This window comes from Melanotaenia boesemani, chromosome 2 (assembly GCF_017639745.1).
Source record: "Melanotaenia boesemani isolate fMelBoe1 chromosome 2, fMelBoe1.pri, whole genome shotgun sequence".
Lineage (NCBI taxonomy): Eukaryota > Metazoa > Chordata > Actinopteri > Atheriniformes > Melanotaeniidae > Melanotaenia > Melanotaenia boesemani.
The window spans coordinates 33,401,170-33,423,956 of record NC_055683.1 but is presented as its reverse complement, the minus strand read 5'-3'; the positions used below and the strand labels follow the sequence as shown (position 1 = coordinate 33,423,956).

The window sequence follows — 22,787 nt, the reverse complement described above, 5'->3', positions numbered from 1 at the left end:
TGATTGGCTTTTTACTGACACTAACAAGAGACTAAAAGTATTTCTAAACAGGAGACTAACTGGGATGTTGAGCTGCTAATTGCTTTACTCTGCCCCCATCTAGTGGTGCACCGTAAAATACTATGTTAAATGAAAACTGTGTTGTTTCAGGACATCCTTAAGGTCACAATATGGGTGGGGGGCGAATTAAAAATGACTAGTTGGCAGTAAAAGTAAAAACTATTTTCCTCATGACAGAAATGTTGAACCTTGGTGTGGTTTATAGGTTTATATGTAAAACAATTAATACATAAGGCTTCTTTAGTCCCCTTTTCTGCTGTGGCTTCACAGAAAACAGTCTCTTCCTGTTGCAGAGTAGATAGTCCTCTTTTGGATATGGGAGACCTGACTTGCTGTTATTTTGCTTACTTAGCCACAGATTAGACAGATTGTGACAGCACCACATCCCTTCAGCATTTCAAGGATGAGTCAGTATAACAGTTTAAATTAAAGCACCAAAATGTGCACTTGGTCAATATGTTTGTGCTGTTTAATATCTTTATGATGCTCTAACATGGTAAACATAGTGTGTCCATCCAAAGTACATGTGCAAACATCATGAGTAAACACAGTAACATTAAACCTACAAGCAAGCGTTCCTTGGTTCTGTATTGCTTACATGAATATTGCTGTAAATATTTTGTTGAACATATTTATGACAATAAGTAGCATGATCTGAATTGATGTTTTTTTTAATTACTTCATCTCAACAACTGTAGTTCTATCATAATAAGTTAAAAAAGAGAGATAAAGATTGCCTAGGAAGGGACAATGACGGAAAAACAAGAAAAAACAATGAAAAGAAAAGTGTATAAGTGTATATTGAAAAACTGTAGTGAATATGATGCTATAAAACATATATAGGATAACACAGAGCATCTATTTATTTATTCTATTAAGTCGAAGGTCTCTGGTGCATCTTGGGGGGGAAAGGGGCACTTTACACGAGAGACCACAAGCCATTTATAAACATATTAATGGCGAAAATTGTCAAGGACCTCCTGAGGCTTTGCAGTGAACTTTAGTGGTCTCTGCACCACACTTTGAGAGACCACACACGCACGCACTCAGCCACACATAAACCCTGTGAATGGATCCAAGGTTTGGACATGGGTTTGAAGGGGAGGGGGTGATAGATGTCCTATATCCCTCAAAGTTGAAACAATCTTAACAAAGTGGGTGGGAACTTTAAGTTTTTTTTTCTTAGAGGGAGGGCTTTCCTTTCAGCAGACAGATGGATATGATGACCAATAAAAGCTCAGTAATATTCGGCAACAACCAATCACATCAGCCTCCATTGGAAATACACGCTAAACGGGGTCGTTGTGCAGGTTGAGCTGTTGTGTTGTCACTTTACAGACAAGGGAAACGAGCAGCAATATGTGAAAAACGCACATCGTCTCTGTGAGTGTTCTTTTCTGCAGGATGAAGGATAATACGCGGTTTATTGTGATGCGTTTAAGTGCAAAGCTCACTTAACTCGTCTCTCCGCTCTTTCCCCTCGAAACTTTTGGGCTGTGTATCACGAAAAATGATGCTGATCATCACAAAAGAAAACTCTAGTAGTTTATCCATCAAGAGGACTGATCACATTTTTTGAATAATCGCTTTGGAGTAATTGAATGTATTCAGGAGGGAAAGCTGTGCCAAGCAGAGCTACGGGAAGCAGAGAAAAGTTGTGTGTTTTCATAAGCGCAGTTCGGCTGTGGGAGCAGAGTGGGGGATGTCGGGCAGGAGTGGAGGAGCGCCCCGGGGGTGCAGCAACCCCAGTCTGCAGCCCCTCAGAGCCACAGTCCCATACCAGCTTCAGAGAGGCTCAGCTCTCCTCTGCAGGGAGGTCAAGACTGGTAAATACACAGACAGGAGGAGGGGGCTCAAATCTGCATTTGCTTCCATGTGGTCCAAAGCTGAAAAGTTTGTTTTGTGTCAGTCTTTCAACGTTATCCTTGGAAAATACACGATAACTAGTTTATATTTTGACGATCATACAGAACTGTTAATGCAACATAATAGATTTGACTTTCATTCACCAAAATAGAACGAAATGATAGTAATTATAGCTAGCTGATTGACATAAAAATATATAGATTTAACTCAGTTGGTTAGACAAAACAGGGGTCTTTTTCCTTCCTTTTTATAATAATAATTATTTTAAAATGATGTGCTGGAAGAAAAACAACCGTGTTATTAAAATAGCATTGAAAAGAAATTACCTGCTTTTCTTCTTTACAGCTTCAGTTTGACCAGCTATCTGCTATCTCTATCACTTGGTTTATGGTCTAAAAAAGTACAATTCCAACACACTATGAGAAAGCTAAGTCAACAATGAATGCTGCGAACCCTGAAACATAACACTCTTTTCATAATGTTATTTGGACACTCAGCTGCCCCTGTGCACTCTGACCTGCAGGATTTCTGCTGCATGCTTGATGCTAACACAGCAGCAGCTTTAAAGGCCTCTTTGTTTCTCTTGGAGGGCTTGCTCTTTTAACTGTATCATGAAACTCACATCTGCATGTTATTTTTACGCCCTGTCTGCCCTGCAACCCTGGCTGATGACAACATACTGTGGGTGTGCTTTCAGGTGGATGGTAAATAAACTGGTAGCCTGGGGTGAGTGTTCCCAGTGTTTTGTAGCTGGATGGCTTTTCTCCAGGTCAAAGGCATGATCTACACCTGCCAGAGGCACAAAAAGCTGCCAACATGCACACATTCACTTACTCACACATTTATACTGCAGTGTACGCTTATGGAAGGGAGGAAACCTTGGAACAATGTTGTTAACAATTACCATGGGTGTTAGAATACTGTTGAGTCTCTTAGAGGGAGTTATTTACACATAAGTGTCACATGCTGTATTACTACAGACTGAACTTGAATACACAGGCAGGAGGTCATCATTTTTGCAAGACCGGGATGGTTTTTGCTCACAATGGGTAAAAGCTTACATACTGTTAACATGCTCATTAATTTAACATGTATTATTTCTGTTTCCAAAAGCAGACAAAACCACGGCTCGTCCACCAAAACCCACTATCCGCCGAACTCTTTCTTTGGACACAATCGTGGGACCCTATCTGCAGGGACAGTGGCCCAAAGAGGCAGAAGGCACTGTGGTTACCTGTGCCAATGACAAAGCCACACAGGTAAATATTAATATATAATGAAACTAATCGACTTTTGATGGTACTTAAACATTACACCGGGTCATGATAAATAATACTAGTGCGACTGTGGTGCAAGAACTAATTTCCCATAAAACCTGTTGCTTCATGTTGCAGGGAAGAAAAATCAAGCAAGCCTGAATCAAATGTTTCTCAGATCTGCCTCTCGTATATGTTAAGTATTTCAATAGACGACAAAATATCTGATGTTGGCTCTGCAGGTGTTTGGTGGTTCCAGTTTGACGCGGCGGGTGGAAAGCAGCCAACTGGAAATAGTCGTTTTTGTTCTTCTTTAAATTCTGCTGTTCTTCCTTCGCTCCCCCCTCGACTGTATCTGCCCTAAACTAGTGCACAAAGCCTAGAGTAACATCACCAAGCTCCAAAGCTTCGTCTTTGCTCCTGACACAGTTTAAACCCACACGAACCCCCTTTGCCTCCATTGTGAGGAACAGACCCCTCCTGACCTCATTATACAGACACCCCATCCCCCAGCACTCTCCTCAAGCACACTCACACATGCACACCACCAACCAATCTCCTTCTGCCAAAGCTCCTCTGCATTATGTCAGATATAACTGCCTTTTTTTTGCAGCAATTTCATTTCTTATCTGGCACACTGCTGCACCTTTTCTCTTATGACACTAAAATCTTACTGAGGCTGATTCCTATTTCTGCAAAAATGATGATTAATTTAACTTTTAAAGTTAGTTAATAATTCATTTAATGAGCAAATGGTAAAAGCAGTTATGACATCATTCACAATCACTTGTAGCTTTTTTATTTGGAGGTGAATACTAATGGCAGCATGCTAACATGATGATATTTATAATCAGTGTAGCAGATTGCTAAGTAGCATAAAACCATAAAACACATGGCACAGCTGTGGCTGATGAGAATGCAGGTAATTGTAAAATCATTTGTAAAGTAAAACTTTTCTGACGGTACTAAATGAAACTTCACCAAAGTGACTGAAATTCACTCTGAGCATGATCGTCTGGAGCCGTTTTGGTTATAAATGGTCAATTTTCTGCATACATATATCACCTTGTAACCTTAGCTAGTTTCTACAAAAGACTTTACATGTGTTTCCCATCCACCCATTAGGACACACATACACAAACACACGCACATACCAGTGGCAGTGTAACTGCCATGCAAGGACTCGACTCCCATAGGAAGTAACTCTGGGTTTGGTGTCTTACTTAAGGACATTTCCAAATGTGAAGGGGCTGGAGATGAAACCGCCTGATTAGTAGACAACATATACTCTTTCACATGAACCAGAATAAATAAATAAATAAACTTTGGAGGATCAGATATTTCAGCCTAGACCAAGCAGGATGTGGACCAGCTGACTCACTGACATTGCTGTCTGTAATGTTATTATATGTTTTGACATTACACAGGGATAAAGTAATCAGTTAATTATAACTTTAACTGCTAGATTAGTAAATGATTATATAATTCTGAATTGCACTCCTGATTCCACTGCAAACAAGAATTAAGGACACACTGATAAGTTGTCCGAGCTGAAACGTTAGCCATCCAATCCAAATGCTCTGCTACCTTGAAGTCTTTTTATAGGTTTGCGTCCCATGATCCCCCTGCTCATGTTTTGGGGAGGGTGGGGCTGTTGCTTTTGGATGATGTCGGGGGTTATTTGGTAGCTGTAACTCTATACCAGTGTCACTGTATGACTGACTCACATTGCAGTCTGACTTATTTAGCCAGACACTGGACATTTGAGTCAACCGAACAGAAGATGGTGTCTGCTTTTTCCTGATGGCAGTTATGGAAGCAGTAGAGTTGTGAAGCTGATAGCTTGAAAGCAGGATATAGTTCGTAGGAGAGAAATCAACGATGAAGAATGAGAGCTATATGATTGTATGTATTGTTAGCTGAGGCCGGCGTATGAATAGAATGGATACTGCCGAGTGGATCACATTATGTGGGAAGCAGTTGACTGATGGTGGAGCTACCAGAACATTGAGTATCTGATCCTGCTGGTTAATTCCAACTGGAATTTACCTGTCCATAATGAATGACCAGTTACATGCTCACAACCAGCAGTCAGTGGTGGTCAACCAGGCTTTTTCTGGTAGAAGATCAAGAGTCAATGTGAAGAAATTGGTATGAGAATAGGAGTGAAAGTATTATGTTTTGGTGACTAAAAGTGTGTTTATTTGTGGTTTGGCTGGATTGTTTTCCCTCCACAGTTCCTGAACTTGTGAATAACAGAGTTAACACATGTTTATAAGTGCAGTGAAGTGTTAAATTTGTATTTATAGACTAGAATTGTGTGGTTTGAATGTTATCTTGTATGTGTGTGTGGAAAGGGGTTATTTTGCAGCTCAGAGTGGTTTCTTGTTGCCTTCCTCTGTACAGCTGTTATGGGGCAGGTGTGGAAGACAGCTGTGGGGCTCAACTTCTGTGCCATATTCACAAGTGGTTCTGCTGATAGGAGTTTGCTGTTTCAGCAGAAAATGTAAAGGGCATCCAAATGGTCAATACTGTGGTCAGTTAGAGATACTGTCAAATTGGCCCTTTTCTACTGTTGTTTTCCCCCAACAGCTTCACAGATAAAACACTGGACTCCCTGTTCACCAATCTGTAATATATCTTTTTCAAAGACTCCAAGTTCCTGGGCGGAGGAGACTCGGGGAAGGAGAAGCGTTGGTGGACACAAACGCTCAGCATCTTGGGGCAGTGCAGAGCACCTGAGGGAAGTAAGTACAATAATATTTATATAATAAATAAATTAAATGATAATTTATTCTGTTCTCCCGCATACTCACACATGGTCTCACACTGATAGCATGACACATTAACAGTCCCTGAGGGCAAAGCTAGTGACCTAAATATTTTTTATCTCCAATTTGCCCTCAGGTGGCCAAGCTGAGGCACCAGTTGCAAAAGCGCTCCCGGCATGCACCTCCTTCAGCAGGAGATGGGCTCTCCCATCAACCCCTGCCAGCAGGTCATGCAGCAGGCATCACTCAGGTAGCCCACTGATCCTTTTTCCATAATGAGTTGCAGATTAAAAACATATCTAAAAAAGTGTTCGCAGTTGCTATCACTACCAACCTGCCTTCCACGAGCAGACTAGGATGAAGGTAGTAACAGAGATATAAAAAACACTGGCTCTTTTCTTAGGACTGGCTGTCATCAGCTCTTCAGTGATGCTGCTGTGCTGTCTGAAAAAGAATATTTGAAACCAACATGCCATACTGTTGCGTTCAGACACACCCCTGACACAAAACCACACATTTGCATACGTGAAAACATTCATACCTAGATTCAGACATAGTAACTTTGCCTGTATTTTACATGTTCTTCCACAGACAATGCCCCTGATGCCACTGAACAGACTGGCCCCTCGGCTACGAAGGAGTGTTGAAGGCCTCAGCTTAGAGCTGGAAGAAGTGTTTGTGTCTGAGAAACCAGATGATCAGCATGAGGTTAGATCAAATTAAACTGCAAGACTGATGAACTATAAACAGCAACCATTATGGAATATTTAAAATTGGACTCGAAATAGCCTTGTTTTGTTGAATTGATTGTATTTTTTTATTGACAATATGTTATGTGAATTGTTTTGATTATTGTTTTAGTACCAAGACACCCACTGAACTCAAATCATTGCACAATTTCTTCCTGAATAATCCAGATTTTGGATATCCCAGATGGCCACAGGGCTCCTGTTCCTGTCCAGAGGTGCAGCAGTGGCTCACAGAGTGAGCCCTCACCAGGACCTCTGGATCCTTCCCTCCTTTCTCCTTCTCAGTCCCCTTGTACTCTTGACCCAGCACTCCTGTCACCTCCAAGTTCCCCATGTCCACTGAATCCATCACTTTTGTCTCCCTCGCATTCACCGTGTCCCATGATAGAGCCAGGTAAGATGGCTGTCTGTTTTTTATGGTGTTCTGTCAAACTGTCCTAAAGCAATATCTGAATATATTTGTGTAGTTAGTGATTTGATTAAGTTCTGGTGTTTATTATCAAAAGTGATAGGTCTGCTTCTTTATTTAGAATCTGTGGACTGCAGAGCCTCCTGTCCTTCCCCATCAACATTACTTCCTTCATTTGCACTGGATCCACCTCTGCTGCAGCCCTCCTCCTCTTCCCCTCGTCCTAACAAAAGCTACGCCTTTCAGCGGGAGCCACCAGAAGGGTGTGAGCGAGTTCGAGTTTCTGAGGAAGCAATGTAAGTAACAAGTTTTAAACCAATTATCCATAGATCATATCATGCAAGCATTTTCTATTTACTACAGCTTGGATAAAGGGGGAATGCGGAGCTTTAAGATTCAAGGATGAAGTGCAATTAATCTGCAGATGTTTTGATTATATAAAGCTAAATGCCTGTTAAAGTTTTCACTTTAACTACGTTATTGTGGCGTTGAATGAAGGTACATAAGATTAAAAAGAAAAGAGTCACGACCTGGATGTAACTAAGAAAATGAACTTGGGTTATTTCTCTTCAGTTATGTAACAAAAAAAATTTGGTCATTTATTATTTTAAAGTTTATTATTCAAACATCTGCTGGAGAAGACTATGCAGCGCTTAGAGTCTCTCAACATCAATACAATATCTTGGCAAAAGATTAATGCAATTTTGGATGGAAATAAAAAAATAGTAAGATTGCTTAAGCTTACTGATGACATATGACATGTTTTATTACAACTTTAAATTAAGTTGAGAACAAAACAAAATCTCACACAAGTCTCAAACCAGCTGTAAGACGAAGTGTGGCAAAGATAATTTACTGTTATTATCATCATTGTAATTTTTATTATGATCATTATCATTAATAATAATTCATATTATCATCTTATTACCTGTTGTTATCTTTCTCCTATTTCTAAGACAAAGGAGTGCTGTAAAAACGGCTGCTGCCTCAGTTTGCCTGATCCTGTTTGTGTTTATGTTGTTACTGTCTAGTCTTGGACAGGTTGTACTGGAAACACAAATTTCCCTGAGGAATTTCCAAAGGGATTAATAAAGTATTTCTGATTCTGATTCTGATATTATATAGGTAATTATTATTATAGGGGTGCACAGTGGTGGGGTGGTTAGCACTGCTGCTTCACATCAAAAAAGTCACTGGTTTGAGTCTTGGTTGGGGAGGGGTTTGATCAGAGGTCTTTCTGTGCAGAGTTTGTATGTCCTCTGCATGTATGCGTGTACTCCAGCTTCCTCCCACCGTCCAAAGACATGCATGTTAGGTTAATTGGTCACTCTAAAATTCTCTGTAAGGGTGAGTGTGTGTGTGAATGGTTGTTTGTCTCTCTGTGTTGTCCCTGCAATGGGCTGGCAACCTGGCCAGGGTTTACCCTGCCTCTCACCTGCTAATTGCTGGGATAGGTTACAGGTAGCCCGCAACCCTGAATTGGACTAAACTGTATAGAAAATTAATGAATTATTATCATTGTTCTGTTTGCTATTTTTATAGTAAATTTCCTTTGGGATAAATAAATCACTTTTCATCATCATATTATATGTTGCGGTTAAATCTGAAATAATGGCTGATTAATAGGCTGATCAATTGAGAAAAGATTTAACGCCAATTAATTTATTTTAAAATAATTTGTTTTTCTGGTTTCAGTATTTTCAGTACGAGGAATTATTTCTTTCTTCTGATCGCTTCAAAATGCTGACCACATATTTGAAAACTACTTCTTTATATTTTAGGGAATCATCGATTACTGACGATTATTATTATACAAATTTAACCTAATCTTTTTTTAAAATTTATTTGAAACTTTTCACAATTTTTTTCCATTTCACTGACTTGTATATTATCAGCTGAACAAGAAGTTTTACAAATGACTCTGGAAGCCCAAACTGCTTTCATAATTGTGGTTTTCCTTTGAATATGTACTTTCATACAATCTGAGCACTCCTGTCTTTTTACCTCCAGGTCTTCTTGTCAAGACGAGCATCTCCTCCAGCCATCTTGCCCCGACCCCAATAAAGTCAACTTTACCCCACATGGAGGCTCTGCTTTCTGCCCTGTCAGTCTTCTGAAACCCTTGCTGCCCTCCATGGACCTCCTTTTCCGTGGCCTGTCAGTGTCTCCCGTGACGGGCTGCTCAGGTCAGGCCTCTCCTACCAGACACCTGGGCATGCAGTAGGTGGATATCTGAGCAAACTTTCTCAGGACTGAACCACTTTGCACTGCCAGGACCTGGATAACTTGGATGTTTTTATATGCAGCTTGACAATGGACACTTTTTCATCACTGCATGCCATGATCACAGTGATCATGGCAGACAATGCAACCTCAAACATTTGTTGTTGTTGTTTTACTTTAGAATAACTGTGGCCTAGAATGTGGCTGGATTACTGATAATTTCTACCTATGATGGGTTGATTTAGCTGACTTTTGTTTTTTTTTTACCTCATCAGTACTTAGTCCAGGTGTTCTCCCCGATGAGACATAAATTACAATGCAGGATTTAAGTTTTAGAAATGATAGGGAATGGTTGAAGAAATGGACATATATCAAAGTAATTTTTGTTCATTTTTATGAAACAGAGTATCATTTTAGTTTTTGCCAGCTATTCAGACGACTACAGTCTGGGAAGCGATATCAAAGTAAGTGAGTTTACTGTCAGAAAGCCTAGCACTTAGTGTACTCATTAAAACAAGATTTACTTTCTGACTGGCCTTGAGTGTTGATCCATACCATCCCAGAGCCTTGTTTTTTTTTTTTTTTTTTTTTTTTTTTAGATCAATATTCAGCTTAATTTTAGAAGCTTAACATATGAAAATCAAAGTACTGGTTGTGATTCTTAAATCTATAGTTTAAAATGGAATATTTGGCCTATAGATTTTAATGCCATACTTTTCTACAGATGTTTCTCAGAAGATATATCTATTTTTGTATCTTTGAAAGGAGTTATTTAGTGTTAATGTTAAGCATTCATCAAAGAAATTTACTAGTCTTTCTCTTTATACGGTTGTACTTGGGTTGAATGCAAGCTGGAATGGAAATTTTATTAGCTTTACTTGTCTACAACAGTTATTGTAGCAACCAAACTGCTTTGTAAACTTTTTATTGTTTGTCACTCCAGTTGAGAATTTGCTCTGAGGCTTTTTAGAGCCAGCGGTTTTCGTCATAAGGTCTTGATTGAGAGGTGTTTGAATTATTATTAAAATGCATTAAATACCAGGTTTGTCAGCATGTTTCAGTGTATCACTGATTAGACACATACCTAATATGAATAATTATGAGCCCATGTTCATACTTAATATAATTTCTTTTTGTGTGTGAATTTAATTTTTTTTATAATTTTTTTTATCTCTCTACAACATTCATTGTTGTTGTGCTTCCCTTCGACACGTGGGTTTGCGGTTTGCAAATGTGAGAAACGCCTTTTTCTCCCCAAATCTACTTTGTGATTGGTTGTTGGTGCCTCTCTCTTTCCTGACATGGACCAATGAATTTAATCCACATCCTTCTACGACAAAAAGGCACGCGACGTTTTCAAGGATGGACCTCATATTTTGTAGTAGCTGTCTTTCATGTTGCCCAAAAATTCACTGTGGTCATTAAAATGTTTAAATAGCAAATAACATTTGTATATCGTTAAGTGCAAATACAAAATCTTTAATATTACAGTAAAAATGACACCGTGTTTTTACAATAAACATTTACTGTATTAATATAAATGTTAATGTTTGGGCTTAGCTGGTAACACCTACAGGGTCCCTGTACATTTTTTTACCCTTACGGACCCTTTCTCCCCTTAATCTCCACTGAAAATAAGGTTTTATAAGTGAAGGAAGCAGAAATTGCACATAGTTGGTATCATCTCTTCCACTTTTCCCCAAATAGGAATAACATATTTCTTTTATCTTTGACTTCGCGGTCAGTCGGATGATGCACCAGCAACAATGACGTGATATTTATTTATTTATTTATTTTTTCTGCGAGTCCTGACAATCTAAGACAGCGCTGTGCACAAGAGGGTTTGCCTATACATAGATATAAATATAAAAGTAAAAAACCTTCAACTCTTGGAAAAACAACAATTGACTTAAAAACGCGAGCGCCATTTCCGGGCTCGTGACATCGGCTATAGTGGAGCGGGACGTCGGTGTGAGGGGCACTGGGAGCGGAGCGGTGTCAGTTAACATACCGGTTCTGGTGAACGACAGTATGGCAGCGGGAAAAGGAGCTGGGAAGCCCTCATCGCTATGGGACAACATGCAGATACGGTTTATCGTTTGCTTCCTTGGAGTTTTTGTGTGTTATTTTTATTACGGAATACTACAAGAGACAATGTAAGTGGTCACCGATAAACCATCTGTTTAATAAACTGTCATTCTGTTGTTTATTAAAGATTAGAGGTAGCACACAGCAACAGTTCTCAAAACAGTAACCTAATTTGCACAGCAGATCACAATATCCTGTAGCTGGGGATTATAGCTAAACTTTTTTAGATAAAGTTCCAACATGTAGCTAAGAAATAAAAACAAGACATAACTAAGTAGTTACTAAGAAAACACGCACAAAAGTTCTACCTGTATTGCTCGTCATACCCTAAGGCTGGACACAGATGGTATGTTATCCAGCTCACATGGGAACATGGATCATATCTGGTTTCAAATGTTAAATAGTCTAACCCCCAAATACATGCTTGATAATACATACTGTTATGGTGCTTTATTTACACATTTACTTCCAGACAGTTTTCTTCTCATCAAGCTCTTGATAACAGCTGCAATATGACACCTGCAACACAGTTGTTCCACAAAAACATGTTCTCTACTTTATATCAGTTATCTTCAGTCTGATTTAGTTTGTCTTGTTTCTTTGACTTTTGCAGCACGCGGGGTGATTATGGTCAGGAGAAGTTCATATTTGCCCGGACATTGGTCTTCATCCAGTGCATCATCAATGCTTTGTTTGCTAGAATATGTGAGTATTTGGTGTACAAATACATGAAAACTAGATTCTGTGAATGTGCTAGGCAGCATAACAGGGAAGACATGGTGACATGAGTCTAACATACGAGCCAGTTAAAAACTGAAGCATGTGAATTATTTATTATAAATAATATTGATGATGATGATAATAATTATCCTCCTCTTTATAATCCTCTTTAAAATCAGTGATCCAATTTTTTGAGGGCTCTAAACCAGATCGCACAACAAACTGGCTCTATGGCCTGTGTTCCCTTTCTTATCTGGGAGCCATGGTGTCCAGTAACTCTGCCCTTCAGTATGTCAACTACCCCACACAGGTGAGTTTGCTCCTTTGTAAATGGACCAACATTGAGCCGAGGTGATTCTTTTGAAATGGATTAATGTATTGTCTGTGCTAGGTATACACTTATACTAAAGTAATTTTTTTTGTTGTGGTAGGTGTTGGGGAAATCCTGCAAGCCAATACCAGGTAAAGCTGATAATATCAGTCTTTTTTTTTCATATTTTACTATCTACTTGTGTATTGTTTACATAAAAATGACACGATTACACTTTAAGCTACACCCTGTAGGAGATTAGTAGGCAGCATGTGATGAAAATTCATTTGAACTACATGCTCTGAATTACACAATCTAAAAGGGCATTGAGATTGCAAAATCCTTGAACAATAATCAAGTGTGCTCTTGTACATCGGCTCATTGCAAACAGTTAAATAACAGCAGATTAGAAGATTATGACTTTGCTACTGCTTACTTTAATGTCACTGGACTGCACAAGTTTCAAGGTTCTCAGCTGTGTTGTATTAATTTTTGCTAATCTGGAAACTGTTCTGAAGGTTATCTTCCCATTCAAAGCTTTATTATCTCTTGTTGCAGATCAGAGCACACACTGTTTCACCGTTCCATATGTTTCGCTCTCAGGGTTGAAGGACAGATGTGTATTCAAGATGGTAAAAGAAGTAAAATACATACTTCCTGTTGTTTTTCTTATGTTGTTGCAGTGATGCTCCTCGGTGTGACATTACTTAGGAAGAAGTACCCACTGGCGAAGTACCTGTGTGTGCTGCTGATTGTCACTGGTGTTGCTTTGTTCCTCTACAAACCCAACAAGAGTTCAGCTGTTGCTGATGACCATATTTTTGGTTTTGGAGAGATTCTGTTGGTGAGTTACATCATGGCTCTTTTGTACCTTGTTTTCCATTAGAAAAAATAAACCCTCAACTGTTTATCATTGCAGTGTGTGTGAAGCTGTGATGGCATAGAAACGAGGCACACACCTTCCTTGGCTTGGGGGAGGTTCGAACCTGGGGGGCTGTGGCCTTTCTGAGTGGAGTTTGCATGTTCTCCCCATGTATGCATGGGTTCTCTCCGGGTTCTCCGGCTTCGTCCCACCGTCCCAAAGACATGCATGTTAGGTTAATTGGTCACTCTAAATTCTCCCTTGGAGTGAGTGTGTGTGTGTGTGATGGTTGTTTGTCTCTATCTGTGTTGGCCCTGCCATGGACTGTGACCTGTCCAGGGTGTACCCTGACTTTCTCCAGTTAAAATGTTGGGATAGGCTCCAGCTTACCCGCGACCCGTAATGGACTAAGCGGCAAAGATAATGAATGAATTAATGAATGAGTTTGAAGCAGGCTTTTGGTATTAAACATTTTTTATTTTTTTATTTTATTATTTTGTTCAGGGCACAATAATAAGGACAAAATTTAGCTCTCAATCAATACTTGGACTTAGTTAACATGCTCATTTATTTATTAGTTATGCATGACACTGTGGAGTCCTTCCGCTTCCTGGGCACCATCATCTCCCAGGACCTCAGATGGGAGCTGAACATCAGCTCCCTCATCAAGAAGGCTCAGCAGAGGATGTACTTCCTGAGGCAGCTGAAGAAGTTCAATCTACCACGGACAATGCTGGTCCACTTCTACACTGCCATCGTGGAGTCCATCCTCACCTCCTCCATCACCGTCTGGTACGCTGCTTCCTCTGCCAAGGACAGGTGCAGACTGCAGCGTATCATACGTTCTGCAGAAAAGGTGATTGGCTGCAGCCTTCCTTCTCTCCCAGAACTCTACTCCTCCAGAACCCTGAGGAGAGCAGGGAGGATAGCAGCTGACCCCTCCCACCCTGGACACCATCTGTTTGATCCCCTCCCCTCTGGCCGGAGGCTGCGGTCTATCAGAACCAGAACCTCCCGCCACAAAAACAGTTTCTTCCCCTCTGCCATCAGGCTTTGGAACTCACCTAAAGACTTACCTGACTGACAACGCATTAACACACTCCCCCTTCATTGGTCACTTCAATTTGTACATTTTTATTTTTATACTACAGACTGCACATTTCATTTAATGTAAATACACTACTTTACTCTTATTTATTTTTATGTACATAATTTTTATTTCCACTCTTATATAGTTTTTCAGTCTTAATGTTATATGTTCAGTTGGCTTGTTCATATCTTTATGGTTCATATTTATCTATTTATATGTAGGCACCGTCAAATCACAACAAATTCCTTGTAATGAAAGTTACTTGGCAATAAATCTGATTCTGATTCTGATACAATAGATGATCCAGGGAAAATCAGTGATTTATGTTGTAAACTGGGTGCTAGAATTACAGATGACTGCACAGAACAGGGAAGTGTATTGTGTCCTGTTACGGAGGAGTTGTGGCGTACTCCTACAGGTGATTCTTTCTGACTAATCAGCCACCTTTCGAACCAGCTGGGCTAGCTTGAAATCTCAGATGAGACTAAGGCATTGTGCTAATGGAAAACCAAGCCATACTACATCATGTTAAAGAAAAAAAACATGACTTCTTAATGTTTGTTTAATATTTTGCTGTGTGTTTGTTTTGCTGTATCATAGTTGGTGTCTCTGACGTTGGATGGCTTGACTGGTGTGGCCCAGGACCACATGAGGGCTCGCTTCCAGACGGGTGCCAATCATATGATGCTCAATATCAACATGTGGTCCACTCTGGTACTGGGACTCGGTGAGACAGCTGTGCTCTCTTTTCCAAACTCTCATCAAATTGAATATGCACCACTGAGCACCAGAACCATGGAGGGAATTGATACCAACCAAAATTACATCTGGTCATTTCACTGATTTCTTTTCTTTGTTTTTTTTTTTCTTCTTAGTGCTGCCAGAGAGGAGACACTAATGAGCAAAATCATTGTGGTGTATTTCAGTTCTGCCAAATTACTGCAGAACAAAACATAAACATTGAACGCCTAATGAGTGTTACTTTATAGAAAAAGTTTCAGACATTATTACAGACACTTAATTAGGCTATTTTTCTGACTATTTCTTATAACATTCTTTTTTTTAAAGGGTCCAAATCAAGTAATCCTCTCAAACATTTTCCTTGCTTTTTACTTTGGATTTTAGCATTGATAGCTGAGTCATAGCATCGCTGTTGGTGCAGTGTGTTGTGCTGTCACAAATCCATGTGTCATGAGTTGTACAGATGATGATTTACACAGTGAATGCTTTTATTAGCCCTGTGGTTATCTGCTTTGATGCTGTAGCTAATGGCAATTTATACAAATAATAAAATAACTGCAGCATTTTAGGCAGAAGACGTGAGCACAATTTTCTGAGGAGCTAAAACTCATTTATTTGGTTCAGGTGAGGTGTTAAACCTCATCTTTGTAGATAAGAAATTCTGCACATCAAAGCCCACATTTCTGTGAGGAGATTGTTATAAAATGTTGAAGAGCAAGCCAGATAAAACAAGCACGATGTAATGATGAGCTCTCTAAAGTTGGGAAGTAACGTGACGTAAGATAAGAATCAAAAGGTCAGAACCAGTATAGGAGTTATGAGGCTATTCAAACAAACATGCAACACATGCTTTCTCTACGTACTGTCCTTCCTGACAATCTTCTTCCCTTTTAAAGTACATTTGGAGTGCAATTGAATGGTCACTTTTTGTTCTGGAGGCTTCTTAAGTGAGTGAAATGTCCCACATAGAAGTGGCATCCATGATAAGAGCTGGTTGAATTCTCTAATTCCCTGCACAGGAAAGGTAATGAAGTGCTTCCTTTATCTCTCTTCATTATGCTGGACCAGCCGTTATCAAAGCAAGGGACACAACGCCGTGACACACTTCCTGTGGTCCCTTTTTTCTTTTTTTTAATATACATTTTTTTGGTCCATTTTAAAATTATTTTTACAAATTTTCTGCATTTAAAAATTTTGGAAAAAAGCTTTTTCTTAATGATAGCAACACATGGTTAAACCATGAGCGATTTATTAAGTCTTAAGCACTTATCCTCTGTTGTTTTCTTTTTTGTTTTCTTTCTTCTGCTGTTTTTCTTGACATGCCTCGATGAGCACAGTCTATTTTTTTTTTTATCCTTTAAATCTTAATGTTAACGTGTGTGGTGTTGTATTGAAATTCTTAAATAAAGAGAGGGAAAAAGGCTGCTGTGGACAGCAGATTCCTGTAGGTAAATATGAGGACGGGAGGGTGATGAAACATTTTAAAATGACAGTATATTTAATGCTTGTCATGTTTTGAATCACCAACAGCATTAAGGAAATATTTAATAGTTTATTGGGCCTTTTTTAGATGGCATGAAACAACATTTGAAGATGCAGGGGACGATGTTTCTGATATGCCTTTTTGTTTTTGTAGTTGTACCACTCAGTCGAGGCCCAGTAAGGGGCAGGTGAAATCTTTGTTCGTTTGTCCCTTCTAGCTGTTGCTGCTCCTTTAAACCACTTGGTGGTGCCATACACTTACTTTATTAACTTAGATTTGATTTTTCTCAGGACATTCCATTAAAATGTGACATTATAATCAGTGACAGATGTGTGTTTTTTCTTTCTTTATTTCTTTAAATGACATTTATGTGATCCTCCTCTTTTCCCTCAGCTGTCTTGTGGACAGGGGAGGTGTGGGATTTCCTTAGTTTCACTGAGCGCCACCCTAAGATCTTCTACAATATTCTTCTGTTTGGACTAACGAGTGCTTTAGGCCAGGTGGGTAAATGAGTGGAAGGATTAATGTGGTAATTTTAATCTGGCTGTTTGAAAGAGTGTGAAATATTACTTTATAGGGAAATGGGAAACAATTTTAGAAGTAATACTTTGCAAAAGCTAATTCACTTAAATTATAAAATGACTTTTCATCTTTTGCCAGACCTTCATCTTTATGACGGTAGTGTACTTTGGGCCCCTTACCTGCTCCATTGTCACCACTACAAGGAAGTTCTTCACCATCCTCGGTTCTGTTATTTTATTTGGCAACGTCATGAGTACAATGCAGTGGGCCGGCACCATCATGGTGTTCCTTGGTGAGTAGTTTAGCACTTTGCTGCCCTCTGTGGATTTCTTGTCAGTGTCTGTTTGCTTCTTTTTTCTTTCTACCTGCCTGTGCAAGATCCCACATGTTCCTTAGTGAATCACAGCAGATTACAATGCTAACAGGTGCTTGCAAAAACACCATTGCTGTTTGTTAAACAGTCTGATCCAGCAAAGAAATAATTCCCGCAAGCAGTGAGAACATAGCTGAATACAATAAAGATAACACTAACTGCATATGGTAGGATACATGTTTGAGATTTTATTGCATCCCTCCCTAATGCTTTTGTGTAGATCTTCAGTGTAAAAATGTCTGTCCAGATGCAGTGGATCTGCTCGTTATTCATTTTGATTTTCCCACTTTAGGTCTTGGATTGGATGCTAAATTTGGCAAATCCCCCAAGAAGACAACACGCTGAAACACCCGGAGCACATGGGAGCAGCAGACTAACATTATAATGCAAACAGAAACACTTTATAGCCATTATCTTACTTTCAGATGACATCCTGTACTGATAAACTGTATGTGCCTATGGTTCATTTGATTATGGTTAGATATTTCACTGTATTTAAAAGTCATCATAGCTTTCAGCTGCAGCTTATTATGTACTGTTGACATATGGAAGAGATGTGTTCTACGTGGGATCATACTTTTGTAGAGGAATTTGAACTGAAAGAAATATAGAGGGCTGAGATGTAAATGTCAAATGTATGTTTATTTTCTTGTCATTTAAAAAAAAAAAAGTAAACGGTTCTATGTAACTTGTTCTTACATCCAAGTATTTCTATTTTTATTTTCTACAATTTTAAAGTAACTTGCCATTAAAGGGAAATTCTTATAAATGGTGATTTTCTCAATCTTTCCCCCCCTCCCAACTCTTGCTCAGTTGCTTTGCATCATAAGTAGTTTTCAGCAAATCCAATCAAATTTTATTTATAAAGTGCTTTTCATGCAAAAAGAAACACAAAGTCCTAATAAAAACAGTTTTGGGCATGTTAAAAATCAAACTAGCCTTCACACGCCGAAGTTCATACCAGTTTAAAAACACGGTTCAGTATTGTTTCTTTTACACAAAAACATACACAGAGTGCACAAACATGGAACACATAGTTAGACATAGCCTTTTTCAAAAACAATAAAAACTACCAAATACTAATTATTTAAGTGATGCTGCAACCAGCAGAACTCACTGGTTCTCTTGCACCCAAGATGGAAGAATCACTGCAAATCAGTAAAAGGTAGTTCTGGATTGTCCTTACTGGGATAAAAACTCATCCATTGGCCAAGAGGGGTCAACAAAAATAGTTTAGTTTCAAACATAAAAATGATGTCCATCATTTGGTGTGGCCTTCTGCTGCTTGATTATCAGTTCAGGATTGTCTTAATTTTTCAGAAACTACTGATCTGGGATTTGTATGCACAACCATCTCTAGCGTTTACACAGAATAGTCCAACAAATGGAAAATATCCAGTGAGTGTTAGTTGCCTGGAGAAAAACGCCTTGTTGGTGTCAGAGGAAAAAGAGTGGACTGGAGATGATAGAAAAGCAACAGTAACTCAGATAACCACTGGCTACAACCAGGATATGCAAAATACCATCTCTGAACACAAAACATGATGACATTTAAAGTAGATAGGACACAGAAGCAGAGGACCACACCAGGTGCAAATGTTGTCAGCTAGGAATTGTAAATTGAGGCTATAATTCACACAGACTCACCAAATTTTGACAATAGAAGATGGAAAAATGTTGTCTGGTCTGATGAGTCTCCATTTCAGCTGCAACATTCAGATGGTGGGGTTTAGAATTTGGCATAAATAACCACAGTGTACCAGCCTCCTGATGGCTACTCCCAGCAGGATAATGCACCATGTCACAAATCATCTCCAACTGCTTTCTAGAACATGACAGTAAGTTCACTGTACCACAACGGCCTCCACAGTCACCAGATCTCATTTCAAAAGAGAAGCTTTTGGATATGGTGGAATGGGAAATTCTCATCATGGATGTGCAGCCAACAAATCTGCAGCAACTGTGATGCTATCATGTCAATGTACCATCAAGGTAAACCTTCTAAAGTACTATTTGTGTGTATGTATATACACACCTTTCCTCCTGAATATTTCCCAAACTTTTTGTTGGATTCTACATTTATCATTTTAAATATTTTCATAATCAATAATGGAATATTTAGATTAGTTTGAAAACCATTTGCTGTATTGCTGTTTAAAATACTAGCTTCAATTGCATTAACCACAATTTGGATTTGCTGCTGGCAATGCACCTGGAGAAAATAGATTTATAGTTGAAAACATAACACAGAAAAGCATGTGGATATGACGTAATTAATATATTAATATATCTGGGAGAAAATATCTCAAAAGATGTAATTACGAGAAAAGAGAAATGAGTTGTGTTTTCTTGAAAACAGCCCTTTTCTGTCTGAATGGAGTCAACAGCGACCCCTACTGTCAAGTTTATAATAAAGCATATATCAGAGATCCTGGCAGTTAGCTGTTGTCACCATCATGTAAAGAACTTATTTAATTCGAATAAGTTCAGTAAAAAAATAATCAAATTTCTCTTTAAGTATTGCGGAAAAAAGACACAATAATAAGTTCAGCTACACCAGATTTAGGGAAATAAACACGAACGCAACACGGATTATGAACCTCAGACTAAACGCGAAAATGAATTGAATGTCTGGTCAGTATTGGTTTATGGATTAAATCAAGTAGAAAACAGCCAAATTAACACGTTTTTATTTTTGCCAGTGTAAAATTCTGCGACAAAATGAAACAGACGCAAAATAGTCTTTTTCATTAAACCATGCGAAATTACGCTTTAATTTATTAAATACTAACCAAATAAATTATATAGTCGAAACACAAAATTTATAATTGTGTATTTTGCTGAAAATGTCTGTCAGGCAGTATTCGTAGTGATCTACTTATGTGACTACGGCCTTCTTCCGCCCAATCTCGTAGATTATTGCTCACGGTTTTGTGGCATCTGCAAGTAATCCCTTTATTTCTAACCATTTCTCACCCACACACATCAAAATGCTCGCCACGGTTCGCAAACAGCTGAGGAGCCACCCAGCTGTAAGTATACTTAATTTATATCCGGTAAATATTGGCTTTGATGATTTATACAGAAAATGGATCATCTGATGTTTAGTGGCTAACGTAGCTTAGCTAAACATGTTAGCAGTTTTAGCTTAGCGCGCTAGTTGTTTGACCGCACTGACTTTGAGATGCTTGAAAATGGGATTAAATGAATATTTAACAACACACGCGCCATAACTCTCGGCTGATGTTTTGAAGTCAGATAACGTTACGACGTCATACTTAAGACAGTAGTTGATTATTAGCTCAGACGGCTGTCTGCTTCTCTATAAAGAGCTGCCATTGACTAGTTTGGTCGTAGTTGGTGTTAGCAAGTTGCCTTGTTTACTTAAGTCAACAATAAAAAAAATTAATACAGTTTTGAGTTATGTATAATTTCTGAACGGGTGGACTCTTTGAAAAAGTTAATGCAAAGATGGAAGAGTTTACTGATAGAAAACAGAGGAGAGGGTTGGTTAAATCAGGCCTATTTCAAGACAACACAGGTAGGGTTCTCAAGGGCAGATGCTTTCAGACCAAGTAATTCCAGTCTGTTATTAAAAACTGCTATGTCTTGTCTGTTGATACAATCTTTAGTATTACTGTGATAAGATGGGGTCTGCCAAGCTCTCAGTTTAGCTTTTTAAATGATACATTTTGCCATAATGTCTCTGTCATTTACAGCTGATCCCCCTTTTCATCTTCATCGGTGGAGGAGCAGCCATGTCCATGTTGTACCTGGCTCGTCTGGGCTTGAGAAACCCAGATGTCTGGTTAGTGTTTAGCCACAACTGGAGTCCCTATTGATTTGGTTGGCTGTTAGGAAAAGATGCTAAAATCATGATAGTTTTATTGTGATTGTGGCTGATTTGAAGAGATTGATTGCCTTCCACCTTAACTCTAAAACACACAAACATATGCTTGTGTCTTTGTTTTTGCTTTTAGCACCTCCATGAGCGAACTCACTTGGCATTAAAGTCTCATTCTGATTTTGTTACATTGCAATTACCCTTCGTAATGCACCCTTAGTGAAAGAGCTGGTGATACAGACTTATTTATACTTAAATTATTATGAATGAAGCAATGTACACAGTTTAAATCAGTTAGTTGAAAAAGGAAAGCTTTATTGTACCTAAAACTGTCAGCACTGACAACTATGAGTGCCTGACTTCAAGCATTTTTAAAGATAAAAAAATCCTTTTGTTCCTCCTTGCAGCTGGGATCGCAAGAACAACCCTGAGCCCTGGAACAAACTTGGCCCAACTGATCAGTACAAGGTAAGTTTCAGCCACAGTTGTGGTGTTTTGCACTCTGAAACCACCAACAGTCTGCAGCTGACTGAGTGTAAGTGGTTTTACTCACTACACATCGTATGGAACTTTGCCAGAGGTGCTGCAGATCCGTGGATAAGTCTTTCAGCTGGATTAATCAAAGTGTATAATCAAGTTAACGCTGACTTGTCTTAACAAATCTAATGAAGTCATTAACTCTGTAAGCTTGATTGAAAATATTTTAGTTTTTTTAAAAGAGAAAAACTATATTTAAAAAAAATTCAAAAACATAATTCACATATTTGCATGATAACATTAAAATTGTACGGGTGTCACTTAACATTATGCTGCGCCAGTTTCTCTAAAAGAAATAGGATATAATTTTATATAGTTGTCTGTCTGCTTGTTCTAAAACTGCTTTATATTCTCAGTTCTACGCAGTGAACATGGATTACAGCAAGCTGAAGAAGGATCGTCCTGATTTCTAAAGACCTTTTCGGCTGGATCAAAGAACAACAATCAGTTGATCTGCACAAAACGGCCACATTGGGAACTTCCTTTCTCCAGGAACCAGGAAGATGCAGAGGCTAAATCCGCACAGTTCTTCATATTTAAGTTTCCTCATTGCATCACATTGGCTTTTTTGAATCAACTGATGTCTCATTTTCATTGCTTGTCAATTAAATAAAGGAGTATTTCTCCTCTGTACAGAGATTATTTGCTCTTTGTTTTTTCCCCATTTATTTGCCTGTCATGTTTAAATTCTGTTTCTGCCTTCATGAGCATATTACACATATTGCATCATTCTTCAGACCATCCTCAGTGCTGTTTACAGTTGTGTCATGCTGTGCTGTTACTATTTCTGCTTGCTTTCACCACATTTCACCTTTGTTCTGCCTTAAGCCAGCTACCGCTATATGTGCCACTATTTTTAGCTGCCATCCATGGGACTCATGGG

The 22,787-nt window shown here is 38.8% G+C and overlaps 3 protein-coding genes across 5 annotated transcripts; all 3 read left to right on the top strand.

Moving 5' to 3' along the window:
* Positions 1-1,372: 1,372 nt before the first annotated feature.
* On the top strand, positions 1,373-10,375 carry fam117aa (family with sequence similarity 117 member Aa). 3 transcript variants are annotated; one of them, XM_041995682.1, is made up of 8 exons: positions 1,373-1,886; positions 3,043-3,185; positions 5,834-5,929; positions 6,090-6,203; positions 6,545-6,661; positions 6,871-7,096; positions 7,233-7,407; positions 9,122-10,375. In XM_041995682.1, exons 1-8 carry the CDS (start codon positions 1,763-1,765, stop codon positions 9,333-9,335), a joined length of 1,209 nt encoding a protein of 402 aa, XP_041851616.1. In that variant the 5' UTR covers positions 1,373-1,762; the 3' UTR covers positions 9,336-10,375. The 3 variants fall into 3 exon arrangements, with proteins under 3 accessions (XP_041851616.1, XP_041851608.1, XP_041851625.1); XM_041995674.1 differs by having other exon boundaries at positions 3,040-3,185; XM_041995691.1 differs by lacking the exons at positions 1,373-1,886; positions 3,043-3,185 and adding an exon at positions 4,954-5,333.
* Positions 10,376-10,936: 561 nt separating this feature from the next.
* On the top strand, positions 10,937-18,258 carry slc35b1 (solute carrier family 35 member B1). The gene is made up of 9 exons (XM_041971225.1): positions 10,937-11,490; positions 12,036-12,127; positions 12,322-12,452; positions 12,574-12,604; positions 13,136-13,296; positions 15,005-15,131; positions 17,022-17,128; positions 17,289-17,442; positions 17,816-18,258. Exons 1-9 carry the CDS (start codon positions 11,366-11,368, stop codon positions 17,866-17,868), a joined length of 981 nt encoding a protein of 326 aa, XP_041827159.1. The 5' UTR covers positions 10,937-11,365; the 3' UTR covers positions 17,869-18,258.
* A 2,141-nt stretch (positions 18,259-20,399) lies between these two features.
* On the top strand, positions 20,400-22,543 carry ndufa4a (NDUFA4 mitochondrial complex associated a). Its single transcript, XM_041974814.1, has 4 exons — positions 20,400-20,555; positions 21,243-21,331; positions 21,775-21,835; positions 22,261-22,543. Exons 1-4 carry the CDS (start codon positions 20,514-20,516, stop codon positions 22,315-22,317), a joined length of 249 nt encoding a protein of 82 aa, XP_041830748.1. The 5' UTR covers positions 20,400-20,513; the 3' UTR covers positions 22,318-22,543.
* The last annotated feature ends 244 nt before the right edge of the window (positions 22,544-22,787 follow it).